This window comes from Tyto alba, unplaced genomic scaffold (genome assembly GCF_018691265.1).
Source record: "Tyto alba isolate M040663 unplaced genomic scaffold, T.alba_DEE_v4.0 Super-Scaffold_13, whole genome shotgun sequence".
Taxonomy (NCBI): Eukaryota; Metazoa; Chordata; class Aves; order Strigiformes; family Tytonidae; genus Tyto; species Tyto alba.
The window spans coordinates 35315906-35340866 of NW_024881275.1; the positions used below are offsets into that span (position 1 = coordinate 35315906).

General features: G+C 38.6%; 1 protein-coding gene across 6 annotated transcripts in view; it reads left to right on the plus strand.

Annotated features, from left to right (window-relative positions):
* NTRK2 (neurotrophic receptor tyrosine kinase 2) overlaps nt 1–24961 on the plus strand; it is a 208235-nt gene that overhangs the window by 31524 nt on the left and 151750 nt on the right. For all 6 annotated transcript variants that reach the window (XM_032981906.2, XM_032981907.2, XM_042787626.1 and 3 more), the window contains exons 6-9: nt 13834–13970; nt 16914–17046; nt 18599–18898; nt 23765–23797. In XM_032981906.2, the coding sequence (XP_032837797.2) occupies nt 13834–13970; nt 16914–17046; nt 18599–18898; nt 23765–23797 (603 nt within the window). The remainder of the gene's footprint in view (nt 1–13833; nt 13971–16913; nt 17047–18598; nt 18899–23764; nt 23798–24961) is intronic.

Below are 24961 nucleotides of genomic sequence, written 5' to 3' on the forward strand. Positions count from 1 at the left end.
GGATGGATTAGAAGGTAGATTAATCTGCTGGGTGTAGAAGAGTCTCCTGGTGGACTAAGATCAATTAGTACAAACCAGGAACTCCAGCACAGTCTTTTCTAACATTCCTGGCTGGCACATCTAGAAGCTACCAGGTAGCTAGGATTTTCCTTTGAAAACTTTTGTTGTTAAACACCGAGAGTTAAATCTATGAGACATTACTTCTTTCTTCTGAGTACTGGACCATCTGCAGTCACAACAGACTTGTCTCTGACCTCCTGGTGCTGTGTAGGTGCATGTGTGTGTGCACGTGTGTGCATCCTGTGGGCATATCTTGACTAAAATTCTTGCCATGATAAGGAAAGGTGGTAGTGCCAGTTAGAGGAGGAAGAGGAGGAGAGAAGGTGAGTATATACAACATTCATATTGGAATTTGTAGTATGTGGAATTCACATATGGGAAACATGCATTTTGCTGAAGATCTGTGTGGGTAGCTGTACATGCCTGCAAATACTTTATGTTAGTTTACAGGGTCCAGATACCACTAAACTTGACATAATTATTTTTTTTTTCCTTTTTTTTTTCTTTTCTTTTGGTGGGTCTTCCCCTTTAATTTACATTTTTCAAAATGAACCAATGCAGGACATAGGTTTTTAATAAATATGACAGCACAGCCTTTATCTAGGCACAGAACAGAAAATCCCAGTTGAAGAGGAATGACCGTCTTGGTGAGCATGGGCTGTGTTCTGGAAGATACCTGAAGGATCCAATACATGGCTCTTGCTTTCAGTAACTGCAGATATTATTCTGTGTTTAAAAGGACAAGGCTTAATTTCAAAAAAACCCCACCGATGAAGCTGATTTATTTCATTTCCAGAACTTTCTAAGAGGCTAATAGAACTGAAACAGAAGAAGAAGAATTCAGCTTTTAACATGTGTGAATTTTTTATCCTGTGAACTATGTGACCTTTTTAGTTCCTTTTGATGTCAAGATTAATTTTTGGGTGTGCAGGCCTTTGAATTTTGTTAATAAAACATTTTCTAATTTTCTCTGCTAATGAAATGGTTTCATCTCATCTCTCTAGTTAAGTTTTTTCGATTTAGAAACTAAGCAAATGTGCTCTCTTCTTTGTGTACAGGTGTTATTAATTACTTCATAATATTACAGTAAGTGGCCTGTACAGTATGTGGTAAATGTCTTGGTAATAGTACATCTTGCTACTGTGTGCTGTTAATAAATCTCTTGCTGGGAAGCTGGAAGAGGCGACTGTGGTTTCTTGATCATAAGGCTTTGGTTTGTAGATAATCGATGTGAAAATCAGTAAAGTTCTGTGGTACTTTACTTACTGTTTATATGGTGGAAGCGTTCATTAATGTGCTGATTAAAGCCTGGTTGCAATTTAGATGCCATCAACTTTATGATTGCTTTTCTTGAAATTTAAAGTCAGGTATGCTCCCTATCTAGAAGATCCTTTCCAGCTGCAATATTAAAAATATCAATTATATTTGCAGAACTATTTTTTCAACTGCATTTGAAATATATTTATGTATTATGAAAATTTGCTAATTGTTTTAAGTTTTAAATTCACACTTAATTACTATGTCCAAGGTTTTTAAGTTATTTTACCACAGTAGTATTAGTAGAGCCTTCTTGTGTAGAGGAATGGTAGCATTTAGTTTTGCTGTTTTCACAGTATTTACCAGTTGTCTTTACAGCATGGACAGCATCACCATCTAGGCCATCATCTTTTTTTTCGTTGTTGTTTGTTTCCACTTGATAAATAGTGTTAGAAAATCAAGAAAGGGAACTAAAGAAGTAAACACATTGTTCTTATTACTCCTTCTGTAAGCTCTGATGGCAATTGCCACCAGTGTATTAAGTCCTTGTAAGGAAGGCAAGTCCTGTGCTTGGGCTAAAATCACTCAAAAGACCGTCAGTCTGCAGATCACCTGGAGCTCACTGAATGCCAAGAAGGCAACACCATGTCTTTGGGACTGGCTATTAAGGTGTTCGTTGCTCCCTTTGGTAGGCATTCAGTTACTCAGCTGCTATTGTTGAACTCATTGATACCAAAATAAGTGTTTTTTTTCATGTGGTATATGAGAGAGGCCTGGCTCCTACAGCTGTCTCTGCAGTCCTGTGTGGATTTTTTGTTGCTCTGGATCTCAATCTGGCATTTTGCCTTATTTGGCCAATATAGTTAATCAGATTGTTTTATGTATGCTGGTGTGGTGCTTGATCTGGCTTTCAGTTTTGCTTACTGTCCCAACTTCACATGCTTATTTATCATATATTATTTCTGCAGACGTTTTCTTTCTTGTCATTGGTCATGCATGCTAGCTAAAGTCTACTGAATGAAGTGGCGAATTAGTCCCATGCACTCATTTGTTTTACATACAACAAAGGTACATTCAGGGTGGCTGTATGTTTACATATGCAGCCAGCCACCAGAAATGTTGTCTGGTCTGAGAACTATGGGATTTTATGAATGCTAATATTTTTTGTCTGTCTCTTCCCTTGTGCATGAAGTAATGTGGTGTTGCTCTTAGTGCTGCTTCTTGTGTATGACTGATAAAATTCTAGAAGTCGTTGTAATGTAGGATTACAATCTAAAGAGACGGGTTACCCATTTCTTGCTCAGTTGGGAAAGCCATGAATTTTTACAGTCAATTGTTCAGGTGACTGCAAATGGACTGGATTTGGCTTCATTTCAGCCTCTTTCTGGTGATAGATTTTTGTCCTAGAGGTAAATAAGTAAATGGTAATGTCAGACTGGATGCAGGTAGTTATAAATTCTAAGGGGGGAAACAGGCAAACTGAAGGATTGACACATTTATTTCTTTGAATTTACAGAAGAGCTTTGCAGTATTAGTGAGTAAATAAAATAAGCATTAGATCTTAGGCAGTCACGGTACAATACAGTCTAAAACCACAAGCAAAGGCATAATCCAGTGGGTGTTGACATTTGTTTCCATTATCAGCCAGACTTCACAGATAAGACTATCGTAAGGAGAACATTACAGGCAGAATGGAGTTTAAAAAAAGCATTAAACATTCTCTGTGTTTACCTTTCAGAATATTCATGGACTCTCTACCCTGTGTTGTTTATTTTGGCTCAAGAACTAGATGTTATGCATGATATATGGTGGCAAACTGTTCTTATTTTCTCTGTAAGAGTTTTAATTCTTATCTGTGATCATGGGCTGCATGAAAAATGTTTGGTTTTGTTTTTGTTTTTTTTTATGAGAGCTTTGACAGTAATGGGGTTTCACTGTTGCTCCAAAGTTCAGTTAGAATTTTCCAAACTTACTTAAAACAATTTTCATTATTCCAGCTCTTAAGTGAAAATAACCAATAATTTATGGATGTTTGGAAGGGTAACAGGATTCTCATTTTCAAAGACATGTACTTCCTTGTAAGCATGTGCACTTTTATCTGTTTATGAAGCAACCGGTAACTTTCATACAGATGTCTAGACATACAATACGTAAATCATGTGATTTGTGAATGATGATAGTTGAATGTATGTGATGTATGTGAATGTCTCATTTAAAAAAAAAAAAAGAATTTTATTTTATAACTCTGATTGAGTTTCTGCTTTAACTTGAATGAAGCAGGTTTATAGTACGAGGCAGGTTAGAAATGGAAGTAAGGCACTACCTGAGGGAAAGAAACATGTCTTGATCACTCAAGTATTGTTCCTGAACTCGGTGCATTGTGCAGGTTTGAAGAGGTATTCTGTATGCCTTACTTGACACATCTGCATAAGTGTGGAGTACTGATCTACTGAGGGAGAACAACTATCTGTCTGTTGGCTGATGGTATTCTTATTTTGCTCTTACAGTGTAACTAGGTGAAGACTGATGACTAGATAACTGTTTTCAGAAGTCTCAAGAAAGTACTTTTTCACTTTAAAAGTGGAGACATTTCATGAAGGCATCCCTTCAGCCATATACTTGGCATACGATATACTTGGTTTGAAGAGTGAAACCCATCGCTTTACTCATTTATGTCATTCTCTGAAAATGTTTCTGTTTCATTATCCCATGTTTATTATGCTGCAATATTTGTCAGGTTGGCATTATTTTCAGTATTTCCTGGGCGCGCATGAAATTCCCCAAATAAAGATACAGGAATTTTAACTGCATTACATACACTTAGTGAATAAGAAGACATTTGTTAGAGGTTTGCATAAGCTAGTTTAGGCCTCAGTAACTTACATTACAAAGGCTGTTTAGCTCCTGGTTCATACGTTAAGCTTGTGGCTGCTGTATTGAACCCAACTGCACATAATATATTTGGTTTTCTTTTGAATGTTGTGGATAAACTGAAGCTTCAATACCAGTTAAGAACAGTTTCTCCAGATGTAATTTAATTTCCTTAACCATTCAGGGAATTTGAGAGGAAACATGGCTGGGCACCTTCAGGAGACTGCTAACAAAGGAAGTGTTGATAAACTTGATTAGCCTCTATAGAAACATATAATGTGAAGATTCTTGCGGACAAACTTGACGTTAATACAGGGGATGAGGTCAGTTAAACGATTCAGGTGCTGCAGATTTTTTCTTATTCAGCACCTTCTTACTAGAACCCAGGTCAGGCCTAGGACCTAGACAGAAGGGTCCTGGGCAGAAGTTAATGAGCTGATATAAACATCAGAAATGCAAGCCCTTCGTGTGATTTGAAGGGTAAGCAGCAACCTTCAAAGCTTCTGTGCAGGTTGACTGCAGAAGATGGTTTGCTGTCCAAGTGAATTTGTTCTGGTGTATGGTTGTTGATGGGTTTTGCCTGCATGGCATTCATGACAGCATTTGAAGCCCTGGATGGGGTCACAGTTCTGCGGAGGATACATCTGTTGCTGTGATCATGAAGGTGAGTTAGCAAGTTTTGTGGCCTTTGCTGCGGCACATGCTGGCTCTACTTACAGAATTTTACTTCTAGCGATAATTTCAGTTAAGCAAGGAGTGACGGAGTGTTTAAAGGCAGAGTAAGGGTGTATTGGCTCTGGGAAGGCATACTTTAAAGACTGATCATCTTCTGGTAGAGGTTGTACTTGTTTAATTATTTTCTATAAAGGTTCCCAGCTGAATGTGACAATCAGGTGTGTCATGATTGGAGGCAGATTTCTTTTAGTATTTTAAAATATTTGGGTGGCTTAGTGAGCTGCCACATCACTCATTCTGCCTCCCAACAGAAAGATGTTCCTTCATAGATTAATGAGGTGGATGTTGTAAGTATCAGATCTGGTGCAGTAAGAAGGTGAGTTGGTCTTCTAAGAAGGTGTGCTGAAGAAGTGAGCACATCTAGCAAGAAGGGGTCTGAAATGAGCTTTTTCAGTGTGCCTTTCAGCTGCTCATTAGGAAATGCTGAAGGCATGGGAAAGTCCTAAACTCTGCTCTGAATGACCCTCCTCAGAGCTTTGGCAAGGAGCCTCTATGTTTGGACTCAGTCTCTCCCAATGGTAGGAATTTGTGCTTTTATTTTCAGAAAAGCTCCTGGTGTTGTGTTTTTTTTTTATTATTTTATTTTAGATTAAAAAAAAAAAAAGAAGTAGTGGCTACAAGAAGAGACTTTGTCATCCTTCTGTGGATTGAGGTTCAGTTCAGGAGTCTAACCTACAACTTTGGGGATAATGTCCTCACCACCAAGTAGGGTGTTGGAGACTATTCTATCTTAACCCTGTCAGACCTGTGCAAAGTACTATGGTCATTGTGGAAAACACCCATCAAGATTTGCTGTGCCACATGGTGAGCATATCTCTCTTCAGTGGTTATTCAGTGCTCTATTCAATGGCTATGTATTCTCTCGGAGTTGAAGAGGTTTTGATCTGGGACAGTTTATTTAATTTACATTAACACTCAGTGGGCAGAGTATGGAAATATGCTGGGGAAGAGGATCATAATCCAGGATCCCTTTTCCTCTTTCCCCTGTATACCTTTCAGATTAGTGCCTTTACTTGTCATTTTAATCCAAGGGAAATTTCAAGTTTTGTTGTGCATGATGGCAAAGTTACAGTGGAGAAATGGAGAGTAGTGCCTGGTGGTTAGAGTGGTGAAATGACAAGTTGCGGGCTTCTCTCCCCTGTAGCTGGAGAGAAAAGGTGATCTTTGGGCTCCAGAAAGAAGAAGATATGTAAGAGATGGTAATTTTTTAAAATGCTCCTCAGTTCTGCTAATTCTGTGTTTTATTTGCCAAACTTATTTTTTTCTTTTCATTGAATATGGTTGTGGTTGTTGTCTTGGAGTAAATTCTGTGAGATTTCTGCAATTATCTCTGTGTACTGAGCATTCTGATTCTGTGGTTGCGATAAAACAGGAAATGGAAACAATGATTTATGTTTCCTTAATTCATGTTTTGCATGTAAACTTTTGGGGTATCCTGTTTATAGCGCTCTAAAGATGCAGCCAGGCTGATTTTTGACCCTGTTGTTCTGCCCACTTCAGTGGAAACGTGCTCACTTACCCCATGGCTGAAATCTGGCTCAGAGCTTGTTGGCTACAGGCAGTTGCTAAGTGAAACACAGGAGGTGAATCACATATCCAACATCTCCTAGCTTTATAGCTAGAATTACTAGAAAGTTTTTTGCTTTGCTTTTTAAACCCATAAAAACCCATAGGAAAAGACCTCTGGAATTCATGAACATTCCTGTATTTTCAAACAGGGCAGAATTTTAACAGAATGGTATAAGAAAAATCTGTTTTTCTTATATCTTACATTTCTATAACCTGTTTGGAACCAGACCTCTGAAATTTGCAGATCCATGTGCACAGTTCTTAATAAATTGCATTGTCAACCATCCTGCTTTTAGAATCCAGACAGTACAAGTAGTGGGTGTTACCAAGCTGTACTGTAGCGCTGTAATTAGTTGTATGCTTTTTCTCCCTAGACAGAAAAAGCAAAACCAGGGGAACGAAGAACCTTGGACTATGTTGAAACCTTATGTGAGGCAAACAAACTGGATTTGAGCCACTGTATCTTATAAATTACAGGAGATATTTTATAAATCAGTGGTTCTGGTAGTCTGCCTTTACATGGTTCAGCTTGATAGATGGTTGTTGGTTCAGTATTAATTTAATCATTCTGGGGCTGATATATTTATTGAAAAGATGATTAAGGATTTCATGTAAGAATTAAAATTACCTTATTAAAATTCAGATACAGTTGACTAGTTTTGAGAAAAAAACTGTCAATTTTTTATTGGTAACTGCTCATTCTTACCACAGAACAGGTTGACCTGCAAAAATGTGCCAAGCACAAACGAGATGTTATGGGCCACATTCAAAACCGTTTAGTGACACTGCATCATGTCTAGACTTCTAGGAATTTGTCAACAGGCCAATGAAAATCAGGGGCTTAGGGTGCAAAGGATGGCATAAATGAATGCAATATTGGATTTATGGTATTCTCTCAGGTGCTGTGTCTTCATCATGTCATTTCTTAGATATTAGTGAGGCTAATTGACCGTGTTGAGAGAGTTTTTTGGTCAAGGTTTTTGAACAGCTGAACAAATCCTAGAACTGAACAGATGAATGTTGAAGCTGAAAAAGTCAATCTGGAGATAATTTTGTAAAAATTTTTGTAACTGTGAAGACAGTTATCCAGTGAAACAACTTGAGTGTAACGGTGGATTCCTTTCTCCTTGCTTAAGACCTTCTAAAAGCTGTTGTAGTATGTGGGCTAGAGCAATAGCTTGGTGCTGAGAATTGAGTTATAGACTACAGAGTTTATATTAATACTCGGTTATTTCTTAATTAGATCATATCCTTCCTTTGATACATAGTGACAGTCTGGGTCTACCAAAGACAGTGTAAATTTTCTGTAGAAAGTAGTTAGCAGTATGAAGACTTTGAACGCCCTCTAGGAATTTAGGCACATTCTTTTTATTAATTTCCATTGACAGTTGTGTAGCCAAATGCTGTATTAACCTTTGAAAATTTCATCCAAAGTATTTGGGTTTGTGATTGCTGAAGTCCCAGCTGTGCACAGTAAAGATATGAGCCAGTCCCTAGTGATGTTTGACAGTTCCACTGTCTGATGGCCTCGGGCTGTTAGTTTGCACTAATGATGGTCTGTGAAGGTAAATAGCTTGCCCCCTACCCCTGCTTAAAGGAGGGTTTGTTCCTTCTAAAGCATGAGATGACGTTTGGAGAGACTCAGCTGATATAAATGGGTTTCTCCTGCTTGTCTCTGTTGTGTCCACTTGTGCTGGGATGGGGGGAAATGACTGCTTATTCTAATCCAGATCTGCCTATTCTCTGGGAATGGTGTTATCAATTTCAGTATGAGAACAGATACTCTGTATGTGGTGAAATAACATAGCTGCCATATACCCATATGTAGTGAAACACATGGATTTTAGTTTACGCTTTCATCTATGGAACTGTGTAACACTCTACATTGCAGTTTAAAATTCTCAGTAGCAGGTTCTGTCCCCCCATTTTTGTAGAAATTGAAAAGCTTTGGATAGATTATTGAGAAGAAGGGGGACTTGAGAAAAGAACAAAACAAAACAAAAAACAGTGGTTTTAAGAAGATCATTCAGAAACTCTCTTTTCTCTGTTCCCTCAGAACAGGAGAGCACTCAATGAATTTAACATTACAGACAAATTTAAGAACTGGTAAAAGGGAATGGCTCTTGTATGTGGCCTGGACAGTGCGCCTGTGAAACTCATTGCTGCAGAAGGCTATTAAGGCCAAAAATATAGCAGACTTAAAAAAGAAATTGAACACTAGCGGGGTTATTACTGGTAGCCAGAATTATAATAATTAATGCTATCAAAGTTGAAAGAGATATTGTTTCCAGCTTTGGGGCACAGGGTAATCTCTGTCTGACAGTTATCAAGATGAGACTTGTGGAAAGATGATGTCATGTCTACCTTGCATGGGCTCTTATGCTACAGTCTAACCTTACTATTCTGGTAGTATACAAAAGTATTTGAACCTGTTGTCTCATTGCTTGTGTAAATTACTGTATACAAATTCATTAAAATGTACATCCGTATCAACAGAAGTGACAGTCATCTAAAACACTGTATTTAACCAAAGTAAATCAAGAGTAACTGCAGTATGGTTGGATATCTTTGTAGTTGTGTAGGTGTCAAAATGCTGCTGACGTGTATAAATGGTATCACACTACACTCAGCATACATACTGAGCACGTGTCTGTTAGGGTGCATGGTGGTTTTTAAAATATAGTTATTTTTCAGTACAGGTTTTGCTGCTTAGTTCATGGCTTTATTGCTAAGTCCAGTGTTTCACATTATCTAGATAGGAGGTCTCGCTCTACTGTCTGCTTTTTGCAGAGCCACTTCTCAACTAGTGTGTATTCTGCTGTGGAACAGTCTGGGCGCTACTGGAAATAAAAGCCAAAATGACCTAGCAGTTAAAGTTTACTAATTCAGGATATCCAACCAGAAAAAAATGAATCCCAGGACAATTCTTGTATGTGTTTCCCACCCACTTCTTATGACTGGGAAAGGGAGTGAAAGAAGACACACACAATAGTGTGATTATTCTATTCTATTCTATTCTATTCTATTCTATTCTATTCTATTCTATTCTATTCTATTCTATTCTATTCTATTCTATTCTATTCTATTCTATTCTATTCTATTCTATTCTATTCTATTCTATTCTATTCTATTCTATTCTATTCTATTCTATTCTATTCTATTCTATTCTGTTCTGTTCTGTTCTGTTCTGTTCTGTTCTGTTCTGTTCTGTTCTGTTCCTGTTCCGTTCCGTTCCGTTCCGTTCCGTTCCGTTCCGTTCCGTTCCATTCTTCCCTTCCCTTCCCTTCCCTTCCCTTCCCTTCCCTTCCCTTCCCTTCCCTTCCCTTCCCTTCCCTTCCCTTCCCTTCCCTTCCCTTCCCTTCCCTTCCCTTCCCTTCCCTTCCTCTTCCCTTCCTCTTCCCTTCCTCTTCCCTTCCTCTTCCCTTCCTCTTCCCTTCCTCTTCCCTTCCTCTTCCCTTCCTCTTCCCTTCCTCTTCCCTTCCTCTTCCCTTCCTCTTCCCTTCCTCTTCCCTTCCTCTTCCCTTCCTCTTCCCTTCCTCTTCCCTTCCTCTTCCCTTCCTCTTCCCTTCCTCTTCCCTTCCTCTTCCCTTCCTCTTCCCTTCCTCTTCCCTTCCTCTTCCCTTCCTCTTCCCTTCCTCTTCCCTTCCTCTTCCCTTCCTCTTCCCTTCCTCTTCCCTTCCTCTTCCCTTCCTCTTCCCTTCCTCTTCCCTTCCTCTTCCCTTCCTCTTCCCTTCCTCTTCCCTTCCTCTTCCCTTCCTCTTCCCTTCCTCTTCCCTTCCTCTTCCCTTCCTCTTCCCTTCCTCTTCCCTTCCTCTTCCCTTCCTCTTCCCTTCCTCTTCCCTTCCTCTTCCCTTCCTCTTCCCTTCCTCTTCCCTTCCTCTTCCCTTCCTCTTCCCTTCCTCTTCCCTTCCTCTTCCCTTCCTCTTCCCTTCCTCTTCCCTTCCTCTTCCCTTCCTCTTCCCTTCCTCTTCCCTTCCTCTTCCCTTCCTCTTCCCTTCCTCTTCCCTTCCTCTTCCCTTCCTCTTCCCTTCCTCTTCCCTTCCTCTTCCCTTCCTCTTCCCTTCCTCTTCCCTTCCTCCTCATTCTATTCTACTTTTTTGATGCAGTATTTTCTGCCAGATATTGCAACTGGTTTTTAATGTAACTTTAGGGATCTGTAGAATAAGGATTATAATTTTATGACCTCTGGCAGGATACAAGCATGAAGTAGCTGTTTCCCTCAGAGATAAAACACCAGCATGACATGTACAGACTTTTGCAAATAAACAGAACTAGATCTAATTCTGGGTGGGAACGAGTAGCTTTACCAGAGGAAATAAAACTTCAGTTGCGTATGCTATAAATAAACATGCTGCAGGAAGAACTTGTCTCAGAACTTAACAGCTATTAAAGAAGGGCTCTAAGGGACAAAAGTTGTTTTTATTTTTGCTTACATGACCGTTTTCATGTGAAATGATCTGTTAGTAGGAACTGTGTAGGCTTGCACAGTGAAATGCTAAACTGTCATGTAGACCTTGTCCCAAATGATGGGACCAGGAAGAAGTGGGGAGCCTTAATCTCTTTGCCCTTTCAGGTCTGTCAACAGCAGTTGGAATGGTTTTCAGAGGTGGTGTGGAAGTGTAACTTTGTAAAGCAAGTGATCTCATTACTTCTCTCCTTGTTTCCTAACCAGCATAATTAATATCCAAATGTTCACTAAGATTAGTTTTATTTCCTGCTCAGCTAGTTGACAGACACTGCTGAGATTTGAATTCACAGCAGGCGAGAGCAGATGGCTACCTTCGCTAACAGATTACCGCATCAAGGCGTACAAACTGTCCAGCTCTGTCTCAATAAACTTCAACATATGATTTATAAAGTGAACATAATAGAAGAAATCCATGGTGCCTATAATGGGAATCATATTACCGTACTACTTAAAGCACTGGGAGAATTACCTAAGCAGTTATTGTATACTTGTGCTGATCTTCAAATCTTATTAGGCAATCAAGTATTGCCTGGAAAATTATTTGTCTTCTTTTGGTATTACTTCATCTCATTTAATTTTTATTGACCTAATTAAACTTAAAGGGAGATTTCCAATACATACAGCTTCTATTGAAGTTCTAGCAAACATATTAATGTGTTCACACTGATTTGACAGTTAATTGCTTGTATGGGACTTTTTACAGAAGTGAAAATGTCTCTGCTGAACTTACATACCTGCAAGCCCATGATGAAACTACTGTACACTTAAGTAAAAAAACAAAACAACAACAAAAAAAGAGAACTATTGTTTCAGAAAAAGAAAAGTCATTGCAAGATCATGCACATATATCTAGCACAGTAGATAAGCTTGATTATTTGAGATGATAAATTGCAAGTAAAACTTGCCTGGAACAGTTGATGAGAAATGCCTCATAAAGGAGGCCTAGGCTTTTTATAGAGTGTAGCAGTTCCACATGATGGTACAGTGTTTTTTAATAAAGATATGATATTTCTATCAATAGAAAGGATAGAGGATAATAACTCCATGCAACACACCATCTCGCTTGTCCTGAGTGACCACCATAATGGATGCAGCCCAAAGTCATGGACTAAATGAACTCATTGGACATTTGTGGACATTTCATGGGCATTTTATGGACATTTTACAGGGGTGGTCCATGGACTGAGGGAGTGATACCTGTGTATGATATCAAAGGATGGGAAGGGTGGGGTGGTTAATTAGGTTGCATTGGATAGTGTGGGAACTGAGCATGATGTAAGTGGTACGGAATAAGGGGTGGAGACTGTGCTGGTTTTGGCTGGGATAGAGTTAATTTTCTTCATAGTGTCTAGTATGGGACTATGTTTTGGATTTGTGCTGAAAACAGTGTTGATAGTACAGGGACAGTTTAGTTACTGCTGAGAGGTGCTTACAGAGTCAAGGCCATTTCTGCTTCTCACCCCATGAGTGAGGAGGCTGGGGGTGCACAAGGAGTTGGGAGGGGACACAGCTGGGACAGCTGACCCCAACTGACCAAAGGGATATCCCAGACCATATGACATCATGCTCAGCATCTAAAGCTAGGGGAAGAAGAAGGAAGGGGAGGACGTTCAGAGTGATGGTGTTTGTCTCCCCAATACTGGTTACATGTAATGGAGCCCTGATCTTCTGGAGGTGGCTGAGCCCCTGCCTGCTGATGGGAAATGGTGAATGAACTCTTTGTTTTGTTTTGTTTGCATGCATGGCCTTTGCTTCACCAGTGAAACGGTCTTTATCTCAATCTGTAAGTTTTCTCACTTTTACCCTTCCAGTTTTCTCCCCCATTCTGCTTGGGGGGGACTGAGCAAGTGGCTGCGTGGTGCTCAGTTGTCCGGGGTTAAACCATGACTCCAGTATGTTGCATAATTGTTTGCTCTGTAAATAAATAGAAAATGTGAGGTCCTCTGTGCCTGAGGTCTGCTGATATTGCTGACATTATTTTTGAAGAGGTCCAGTCTATAATTCCTTGTGCTTTTGTAAGCATTCAGCATATATTTACTCTTTGGGAAGCTCCCATTACTTTGGGTGCTGAAGAATGAGATACAGAGTGATACATAGTTCTGTGAGATGGAGTCCTAATTCTTGCAAAGTCAGGGCTTCGTTCCTTGTGAGTGGTACCATCTCACTGCTTTTCTGCTTTCCCCAAGGGCAATAGTGAAGTCTGCTGAGGTGCCTTGGATAGAAGCTCTGTGCAGTTGCTAACCCTTCTTATCCTCTGTCTGTTTCCCTCACTTTCTACCTAAGATCTAGGTTTTGCCCTGCTCTCTGTGAGCTGTGTCTCCGTATGATAGGGAGGGCTGCAATCTTGTGTGATACTGGGAGCTAATGGGATTTTCCTGTTAATGTGGAGAACAGTGGGAATACCACAATGTCAGTTCATGGAAAATGGAGGTTGCTTTGCAGCTGTTACAAAGAGACGCATTAAATTTTCTGCTTTAAAGAATAAGTGAAGGTGGTTTTGGTTTTTTGTTTTGTTTTGTTTTTTTTTTTTTCATTTTGAAATTAAAAACTGAAGTTAGGATAACTTCTGTTTGCCCACCTGAAACATTTCCCTATATAATTAGCTTAGTGTATTTCCACATGCAGTAATGTTTTCTTAGGATGTGAAACAGAGGAATTGCAGAAAAATGTTATGTAGCAGCTTAAAGATTGTAGTTAAATGTTTCCAAAGATGCTGTTTGTACTCCCTGACTGAATAGTAACTGACCACAGTGAATATCTGATTTAGCAGTAGTTCTGCTTGCATTTAAACAGCTTGCTTAGAATTCAGCAGTGTCTATTTCTGTCAAATACAAATGCATGTGTGTGTTTTTTTGTTGTTATTTTTATCATAGACTTGCCCTCAGCAAACTTAAGCACTTACAACATCACCGTGGTGGAAGGAAAGAGCATCACATTGTACTGCGATACTACTGGTGGGCCACCCCCTAACGTGTCCTGGGTGCTCACTAATCTTGTTTCAAACCATGAGGTAAGTTTCATATTCAAATACATGACAATTCAGAGACAGGAGATACCTCCTGAAGACTGGAATGAAGTTTCACCTTCATCTTTAGCTAACTTTTTTTAAAAAAGATTACATAAGAAATTAATGTTGGGATTACATTTATTTTCTAGCTACTTTCAAACCAGGGTGACTGATGTACTCCTTTTGGAGAAAGACAGACATTTGCTCCTTGAGACCCTGATTTGCACTCTGTTTTTTGAGTATTCACTTGAGAATGGCAGTACTGTAAATTTTTGGAAGTAATGTGGTGAATCAGGATACTGAAACACAAGGGCTTTCTTATTGTCACTGATACCTCCATACAGAGAATAAGTCTAATCTACCATGAAGAAAGCTTAGTGTCTCTAATTTTATTATATTTTCATGCCAAAAGCTTGGTGTGTTGGAATTTTGTTGTAAGTATTTTGTGGCTTATTTAAATTTTCCTTAAACAAACAAAGTAAAACAAGGAATCCGTGGAAATTTAAGTGAAGGTTTCACTAAAAAGAATGGTATTTTTAAAATGAAGATGTTACTTCAATAAAATCATATATACAGGGGGAATTTTGTTTTCTGAGATTCTTGTAATCTGTGTCCCTACTTTAGACTGTGTGCACACTGGAGATAGAATGATTAAGTTAATTCTGATGGAAGTGTTGATAAGGAGAGGTATATAAACAGATCTTCAACATGCACCTGCTGACCTCTTAAATTGCCATTATTTTACACAGCTGTCAAGAAACTCTAAAATTTACAATTTTATGACACTGGCTCTCCTACATTCATAATGGTGCAGACTGCCTAAAGCATCCTGGTCTTTTCAAAGTGTGGGATGTGTACTTCCAAAATTGTTCCTGCAGTGTGGAAGAGGCAGGAACTCTGGGGTCTTGTAATCTTAGTAATTTTCTTCCTTGAGGTCATTGTATCAGGCCTGTACAGAATTTGACTAGCCTGTCTTTCAGCTTCCATAAGTAAAAGCTCTGTGGAGCTCTATTTTTATTTTAAAAATTTTCTCTAATCTGTAAAACTACCCAAAGGCATCAGTTGTCATTGAGAACAAGAAATTAAAACCTTTCGGGGAACCTATGCCAAGTTGTGCCTTTTTTTTCCTTTTTTCCTTTTTTTTTTTCCTTTTTTTTTTTTTTTTGATTGATGAGCCAAAACAAATGTGGGATGCTGTTCAAAAAGTGAGATCACCTCATTTTTTAACCCTCCTATCTTTGAAATGCCATGGTCAGTTTGCTTCAAGCTTTCCAGAAATATGCTGTCCTGGCATAACTTCATCTAGAGATTCCAAAGGGGCTCATAATACAGGCTAGCTACAGCCTTAGCTGTGGAACACAGTAGTCTTTTCAGTAGCAGAAGAACGGGTGCCTTTTAAACCTCATTTGCCATTCACAACTGTCCTTCCCTTTTCTGTGAGTGTTGTTTTTGGTTTCCTTCCTCTCGCTTCCATATCTCAGTTTTTGCCTCCCTTTTCTTCACCTCCTATGCTGCTTTTCCCTGTTTTCTCTCTCTTTCCTGTTTTACAAAGACAGACGTTAACAAAATTAAAACTAAACTCTAGTCCTGCAAAGATAACTGTGTGCTCTCAGTTTCTGTGCTTACGGGTAATCTGATTGGTGTTGGTTAGATTTTTCTTGCTCTAGATTTCAGCCCTGAGCCTGCAACTGCGCTGGTCTGCTTTCAGTCTCACCTCAGAGAGTTGTACATAGAGAAATGTGAAATGGGGTGTTTGCTTTTCCACTCACCTCCCCTAGCATCACATTGATATCAAAGGGACATTTAAGTTCAGTGGAATTGAGGTGGCATCATGAGGTTCAAAATTCTGGTCATTCAGGACTGTATGCAGCTCTGTTCCCACCTGTACCCATTGACTGCCACTGAAAGCCACTGTGTTTTTACAGATGCAGTGTGTTATTTGTTTGCATTCTGTGGAGCACTGAAATGTATGTGTACACTAAGAAAAATGCCTGAAAAGTAATCCTAATTATTTTTTATTTTCTGAATGTGTTTTGGTTCCTTTCCTATTTAAGAAAATAGTTTCATATTTTATGAAAAATTCAAGTATGGAAATAGTAATTATTTGGAGATCATATGAAGAGCCTGATTTAAGAAAACCAGGATCTTTAACACTAGCTTTGCTAGCTTTTTTTTTTTTTAATTCGGCTCTGTTTTCTTTATTCCGTGTTGCATAGCTGTACATTCAATATGGCATTTAAGGCTGTAAATGGGCACTGAGCTTTCTAAGAATCATAAGAATTAAGATTTCCAAGAATCTTCTTACCTTAATTAGCCTGTGCTTAAACACGTAAAACAGTACTTGGGCAGTAGCTTAGGTAGTAGAAGGTATGTAATTTCTCGTGGAAGATTTCATAAGAAGAAGCATTCAAGAGAAATTTGGCTAAGGAGGAAAGAGAAGATACATTGTTGTCAACGTACAGTAGAGCTCAGAATGCAGCAGTGGACGACACATCAAGCATAAGTGTAAATGACAGAGACAAAAGGAAGAGTAAAGCAAGAATTGAACAGAACATGGGAGGGAAAAGTTAAAGGGAAGCAGAGATAGACCATAGAAATCAGTCATGAAGTGAAAGAGAGGGATGAGTGAGGTATAGGTAGAGAAAAAAAAATTGTGTAAAGGGAAAGAAGTGTTTAAAAAAAAGGCAGAAAGTGACAGGACAGAAAAATGGTTGAGTAGCAGGACTTTTGGAGATTTGAATCCACTGCCACTGCTGGTTACAGTTGGTTCTGTAGGTGTTCTAAGTCTGTTTGGGTAAGATACTGAAGTAAGGCTTTGATTGACTGTGGACTGATACAGCTGAAAGGAAGGGAAAATGAAAAATGCCATTCAGCTCTGGCCTGTGATTCCCTACCTCTCCCTTTATGCTGTGGTTGACACATGCATGTTTTTCTGATCGATTGTAGAGTGACACAAGTAAGAACCCTGCCTCGCTAACCATAAAGAACGTTTCATCCATGGACAGCGGACTGTGGATTTCCTGTGTAGCAGAGAACATTGTGGGAGAGGACCAAGCCTCTGCCGAGCTCACGGTATTCTGTACGTATGCAGGCCTCCATACAGTGCCTGGGGCTAAACTGAACTGGCAGCAACTGTTTTGGGTACAAGTATTTTTGGGGCATGCAGACTGTTGAAACAAAAACCCTTAAGGCATATGAACTGTCTACTGCAGTTAATGCTGGGAGTAGCCCAACCAGTAGTGGTTGTGTATTTATCTTTTTCAGCCCTGCATTCTGCAAAGTGTGTATTTCTCAGTGCTTCCAGTTAGAACCATCTGTAAGTAAAGGTCTGAAATCCAAAACACTCAGTGGCACTGTCAGTGTGGGAAGTTTTGTAATGGTGTGCATGTACACACACAGTGTCCTAGGAATTAAGAAGTATGAATGCATCAAAAGGCTCGTAGAATTAGTTATAAGAGATTACAAATGTTTAAGTTCTTATTATCTAAAGCAATAACTGCTTTGGTCAGAAAATAACACACTTGCAACATTTGTACTGCCAGATGTAAATTTATTTGTAATAGCTTTGAATAATATACTTATTTGTCAGGGCCAAGGAAGGGGGAAGGGACATGTATTGTAGAGGCACCAGCTTCTTAGATCTAAGCTCCAGCCTGAATTCATTTTATGTGAACTAGACAGCATGTTTTCACAAGTTGCAACCCTCTATTTAATTGAAGATGGGAATGGAACGCTTTGTAGATGGCAAACTTTGTTCATCATGTGCTGATGACAGAGTAAACCAGAAAATATCACTGTATATGTAGGTTTGTAGGTTGAAATTGGATATATAATAACTATGGGAAAGGACGTAAACCAGAAGTGTTTGACAGTGTAAATGAGATTCTGAGCTTGGCACTGTTATGAGTGATAAAAGGGCATATAACTAGATGAAATTGGATGCAGTTAAGAATAAATATCAAGGAAAATTTCCCAATAGAGAAATAATGGGCAAGGTGTTGGAATAATCTCCTGAGGGAAACAGAACAAGTCTGTAAACTTAAAGCATTTAGCAGGTTTGAACAAAGAATGAGAAAATGTGTGGTAGAAAATAGTCTTTCCCTGACAGAAGAATCCAGGGAATTAAGTCATCTGTTCTGTCTTTGATTCTGTGAAGAAAATAATCTGAAAGTTTGTTTTCCTAGCTGAATATATTTCCAGTACTACTTGCTTTTTGCCAACTTCTAAATATTTTCAGTACTGTTGTGTTCCTTCAGCACTCCTCTGCACTATTTTTTCAGCAGAGTAAAGCTAAAATGTCTCTCTCCCCCTTCTCAGTGATCCAGTAACTGAACTTCCCATACCTTAAAGGGTTTAAGTGATTTCACAGGTGTTCAGTCTTTGTCTGAAGCTAGTTTGTTTTGCTTCTTTCTAAAGAGCAGCTTCATTTCAGTTGTGAGCATAGTACCCTAAGCAGAGCAGGTGGGTTCCTGAGTGAGTATCCTCCAAATAGGTATCATTCCTACTAACAGCATACTTTTGTACTGATGAATGAAAAATACTTCCCTGATAACGGTGGGGGAAGGGAGGTAAGGGAAGAAAGACATGTTCAGAGTATTCTGATGTTCTTCACTCTTTTTTTTCCAATATAGTTGCACCAAATATCACGTTTATTGAATCTCCAACCCCGGACCACCACTGGTGTATTCCATTCACTGTGAAAGGGAACCCTAAGCCCACATTACAGTGGTTCTATGAAGGGGCTATACTGAATGAGTCTGAATACATCTGTACTAAAATACATGTTATCAATCAAAGCGAGTACCATGGCTGCCTTCAGCTGGACAATCCTACCCACCTGAATAATGGTGCTTATACCTTACTGGCAAAGAATGAGTATGGAGAGGATGAAAAACGGGTTGATGCTCATTTCATGTCAGTGCCTGGAGATGGTGAGTACAGTTGTGGTTTTTTATGTTAGCAATTGCAAATTGATGAGACTGCGCTCCTGGCCACCAGTTTAACTATTTTGGAGGAAGCTTTTTATACACTTTTTTTTTTTTTTTTTTAATCTCTGAATGAATGACTCCAAGATTAGTTATAAAATAATGTTTTTTCCTGTACATTTTTTTATTGTTTATTGCTTCTCAAGGGAGGCCATTCTAGTGCTCTGTAAATCTTCCCATTGAGTAACCATCCTCAGTGCCAGCTAAGGCTAGTAAAAGGTTGCTGTTGTTGAAGTGTTTTCTCAAGTCTCAGTTCTGATCCTGGAAAACACTGAGTACCAATTCAGCCATGCTGTAAGTTTTCTGCACTGCATACGAATGCAACTAGGCAGTGTATCCAAGGACACAGGCATCTAGTGCCTTGTTGCAAAATCAGTAGTGCAGTCCAGTGAGGTGATGATATGTTGTGTAGGACACCAGAGGGAGCTGGAGAGAAAACAAGTAAGCCCGAGGCAGAAGGGACAAGGCCTCAGGTCCTCACAGGCATTTTGATGTCCAGTTCCCATTCATTTTGGTGAAGGTTGGGCACCTACGTGCCTAGGAATATCTGTGCTCTGCATGGTTGCTCTTAAATATATACGTCTTCAGTTGCACTAAAGGCTTCACCTCAGCCTTCCTAAGTGCTGTATGAGCAGGCTTAAGGTGGACTAACTCATTGAGCTGCAAGGACTGTGGTAGGCAATTGATCTTCACTGTGGTTTGATCTTTTCCCAAGTCTTCAAAACCATATGTGAAGTGACTGAAAGCGTAAGAAAGCATACGTGTAAGCATGTTGCGGTATGTGGAGAAAACTGAGCGGACCTTGCACAGCTGGAGTGGAAATAAAGGCATGTTTTTGCACAAATAATTGCACAGTCATATCATACAAGCATGTGTGTACCTTTGGCTTTTTAGCCATGGGATATAAATAGCCTTCTTTTCTGAAACAGCAATGTGCAGTGTTAATGTTATCTCTCAGAAGAAAAAGTGACTATTTAAATTCTCTCTCCTGCATTGAAGGCTACAGACAGTAAAAATACAGTCTGTATTTTTTCTGTATCAGTTCACTCTGCTGTGGGGAGGGAGATGGCAGGTCTTTTGCTTTCTCATCCATAGAAGAAGGTGAAGAGCTGATTCAAGCAGGCTTTATTTACTCCTGCTGTCTGTAGTACTCCTCTCCTCTTTTTTTCTCTGGAGTTCTTTCTTAAATAGACTCATTACAGAAACATGCCATGGTTTCAGCTACTGGCATACTCTAATAATAATTATAACAGTTCAGTAAAACAATTCACCTCATAGATGTTCTGTGCACAATGGAAGTTCTTACACCCTGATTATTTAATATGAACCTGGCTTCATTTTCTTAACAGAGTAACAGTTCCACTAATACACTGAGGTGAATTTGTAATTTTTTGTCTTTGATCCAAATCCCTTTTACTATTCTGTTTTTCCTTTATGCTTCTCCCCTGTATACTGAAAATTTCCCAGTTGTGGCCTTTTAAAGCCTTGAATAGAACTGTAGGTATCTTCCAAATTAGAAAGACAGCATTATTTATTTGTTCCATCCCCTTTATACTCATCAGGAATGTAAGTTTCCCAAGCTAATGTGTGCTGTGTTCTTTAAGCATTTCCCAAGCTCTGTGGTGGATTAAGCTTCACAAAAAGAATACAGAAGAAACCGGACTATGTATAGACAGGATGTATCTGCATTAGAAATCATGCATAGTGGATGGAACCAAACCAGTCTTAAAAATTAACAACAGGGGAAAATGCTTATCTACTTAGCCTCTTCAGTATTGTGTTTATTTTTTTTCCTGTGAGAATTGAGCTTTAGAAAATGTCACAACATTGTTGTCTCCTCCACCGAAGCTGGCATAAAAGCAAATCTTAAAAAACTAGAATCCTCTGTGCATTGTATTACAATTTTTGTTTTAAACTATTACTATTTAAAGCACTGTCAGGCCTTTTCAGACCCTTAAAAGGCTTTTTCAGTGCTGTGGTTACTATGTAGTTTCTTCTTTTGGCCCACATATTGTACAATGAAGCATAAAGATTAAGGCCCACACCCTGGTATTATGTTCGTTTCAATGCCTTCATGACTGAATTAAATACCAGCCCTGATGTTTCATGGGGTGGGGTATACTCACTGAGCTTTAAATTGATTCTCTAGTTATTGCATCACTTATGGGCAAATGCTCCAAAGGTAAAAACAAAAGAAAATTAAAAAACACTCCTCACCTATAATCCATATGTCTATCTAAATTAAATACAAGTTTGATGCATGTTATATCATCAGCAGTGTAATACTCCACTTTCAGAGTTGCATCAAACATCACAAAGACGTAATTTGTACTAAGATGCTCTCAACTTCCAGCATGCTACCTGCAGAACATTTTTCACTGTTCTGAAGATGCAGGCATAAAGGAGAGGAAAGGATGTACCACAGTGGGATTCAGTTAATGATAACACACTTGATGCTGTGAATTAAGACTTTGTTTTAAATACGAAGGCCTGGAAGAATAAATTTCAAATTCTATTGCCTAGATTTTTAACTAGCTTTAATCTGTTAAAATTGTTGAATTCCTATGAAGCTGTTCTTGCTGCTGATGACTCGATTATTTGAGACTACACTGCAGCAAACAGTAAGGAAGAAATGTTCATGTTTTATTCTGGAGGCTGTTCTCATAGTTGATCCAAAACAACTATTGAATGCAGGAGAGATTTTTACCAGTAATAAGTATTTTTAATTAAGCTTATTCATCTACCAGCTCTCTATTCTGAAATTCAGCTGAAGGAATCTAAGTCACATAGTATCATGTCAAAGTATATGTTAAGTACGCCTTAGAAGTAGAATCTTGCTTGTGCGGCATAAGAGTGTGGGGCTGTTTTGCAGAAGTATGTTTCTGGATTGAGTCTTTTGCTCTGATGCTTTGAAAATGTCGACTTTATAAAGAAAGAAGCAAGCAAACCAAGTATAGTTGATGTAGTTTGTAAAGATGAGTGAATAAGATAAGTCTCTTAATAGTTTATTTACACAACAACCTGTTCTAACAGCGGACAAAACAACAATGCTGTTCTGTGTTTGCCTTAAAAATAATTGTGTGTAAACATGCAAAATTACGCTGGTGAAGTTTAATGTTAAAATAGCTTCCACTGATGTTTTGATTACTGAGTAGATATGTTTTTATGTAAGGAATACTAAATAGAAATTTGGATTTCATCCAGCATCTTGATTCTTGCAACTTTATTTGAAGGTGTTTGAATGGAGTTGATAACTTCCTAGTTTATATCTCTGGCAGGAGTTAGGGATTAAACTAATATGATTACCCCAATTCCAGTAAACAATAACAAAAATGTTGCCATTTAACTCAGGAATAAAGGCCTGGGTATTTTTCTGTTGTTTTTCATACATTCAGATTACAGACGGTAAAGTAGAAATACTGTCTTTTAGCAGATGGATGTTTTGTACTGGAAAAAACAAATCCATGAACTTTTATGGATAGAAGACCCTGGTCAGAAGTTGCTCGAGGGCAGAGAGTACAAGCTTTCCTTACTTGTTTATTTCAGCAGACTGACGTGACAGTTCTCATGGGGTCCATTAACCTAGATCTCTGGATACTAGAGTATCTTCAAATGCATTTAAAAATAAACCTAATTATCTGCTGCTGTTCTGCAAATAAATTGCAACTCTCTTTAGTATTTCCAGCACAGATTCTCATGCTGTTGACATAAACAGAAAGAATGGTATTCTGGTCATACTTTACAGTGGCTTGATGCCAGTGTAATGCCACTGCTGTGGGTTTACTGTATAATATTATAAATAGAATTATGCTTTTTGAAGTTCGATTCATCTTTAGGGATTTTAACTATCTGTTAATTTTATTTCCAAACCAACAAAAAGAAAGAGCAAAAATATGGGAGAGATGATTAGGAGCCTACTACATAAGCTATGCTATAAATACATTATAGACCAGAGTGAATGGGTATGTTGAAATACAACACAAGTATCTTTCAGAGCATGAACAGTCTAATAGTACTCTAATTTCAGTGGGCGTACTGTGCATTATACTCACATATGTGCTCAGCCTTACATATGTGCAGTAATTAGAAAAAGCTGCAAGCTGGAACTAGTAAAATTTAGAGAAGTGTAGACTAGATGGCTATCCATTTGCTTGTGTAAAGGCTGGCTTCCGACACATCTGACTCTTTTGGTAAGAGGTCTTTCTGTGTATCAGCTGTGCAGCTGGCTTCTTGGAAGCATCCTTTTACAGAGCGAATGAAATGGTGATGCTTAGGTCATTGCTACCTCTAGCCCTTAACTAGCCAACTCACAGCTAAACTTTTTTTCTCTCACAGTGATTTAATAGCAGAATTTTTTGACCAGGTAAAAGTCAGTGATTGTCAATGCTTACTGTACTCTGCTTCCACTTAAAATCAGAGAGAATTTTACCATCGATTTTTCAACAGGAATAGTTACTGTTGCACTTATTCCAGGTATACATTAACAGTGGAAAGCAGACTTTTGCCCAGTTGGGAAATACGCCTGCTGTTGCCAGAGCTAGTACCCCGTGCATTATCTATTTCACATGAAGCAAAATATTAACCTTTGGGATAGCTCTAAAATGTTTGTCAATGAAACCTGATAAACAGGTGCTGCAATATATTGATGTTGCTTTGCATTTGTGTAGGTACTGATCATTGCTATTGCAAATAATGTGTCAACTCTTAAAAAAAATCCTAAAGAAACTCTTATTCTTCCAGTATTTGCAATCTATTTACAAACCTTTTCTTTTTTCTTTTTTTTTTTTTTTTTTTTCTCTTCTCCATGTACAGGTAGTGGCCCAATTGTGGATCCAGACGTTTATGGTATATATTTGATTTCCATTTTCTTTGCTTTTAATGGTAGAAATGAAGGAACTGAAGCCATTAAAACATTGTTTATCAGTCTCAGTTAAATTGAAATGGCACATATTATAGAACAATCCTAAAAGGTATCTTGTATCTTTGGTTCTTCACCTGCCTTATATTGTTTAAGATACGTGAGGGAAATACGACGTTTTACTTACTCTGCTGCTTTTGATTCACATTAGGAGAAGCATAAATCCACTGGTACGAATGACTGCAGTTGATCCTGTAGGATGACAGCTGTCTGATGTAACTCACAGGCATGAGATTTTGTGAACCTTTTGGAGGCATTTCTTGGAGGAAAGAGAGTTCGTGATTTCTCCTTATATAACTTAATTTATTTTTTCAGGGATGATTCAATACTTGTTTTGCCTCCAAAAATGTACCCCTAAATCCCACTATACAAATGAGGCTGGCACAAGTAAGTTTTCCTGTAGGCAATTTATTTTGCTCTGTCCGCTCATTTGTACCTTCCTTTAATCTCTCTTGCATAAGCAGACCATCAACTCAGTGATATCTGAGTGTGTGCCAGAAGATTTGATGACACAGTGTTCACATTAGTTTTTTAGTTATGCGAAATGTTTTGGTCTGCACCTAGTGAAAGCCAGTGTGCACTAGAAGAGAAGCTGCAAAATGAAAAGCATCTGGCTAGTTTTACATACTACTTCTGGTACTCTTCTAGTGAGTAGGAAAGTCCATCCTAACCAACATACCCAAACACCCTTTAGCTTCCAGCAGAAGCTGGATCCTGTTTGGAGTACTTTTTATTTGGATGAAACGTCCCGTGACTCAAGTTTCCTTAAGCTGATTTAAATGTTATTGCTTTGATTCCATTCCATTTCATTAAACTTTAGCAAATGTGCAATTGAAGCATCAATTTGCTTAGAAATACTAAAGGATAGCTTTCCCTCCCTCTCTTTCCAAATTATTTTTTGGGAGGGCTGGGGGGTGGGAAAGTGATGATGGTTTGCACAATTTCTTACATGTGTTGTATTATATAAGCTGTATGCATGAACATTTTGATTCTGAGCTGTTTATCAAGGTCCTGATGGCTCTATATGGCTTTAACCATGTGAGTGGTGTGCTTCAATTGACTTGGGTAGGTTTCTGCTGAGATGTGTGCTT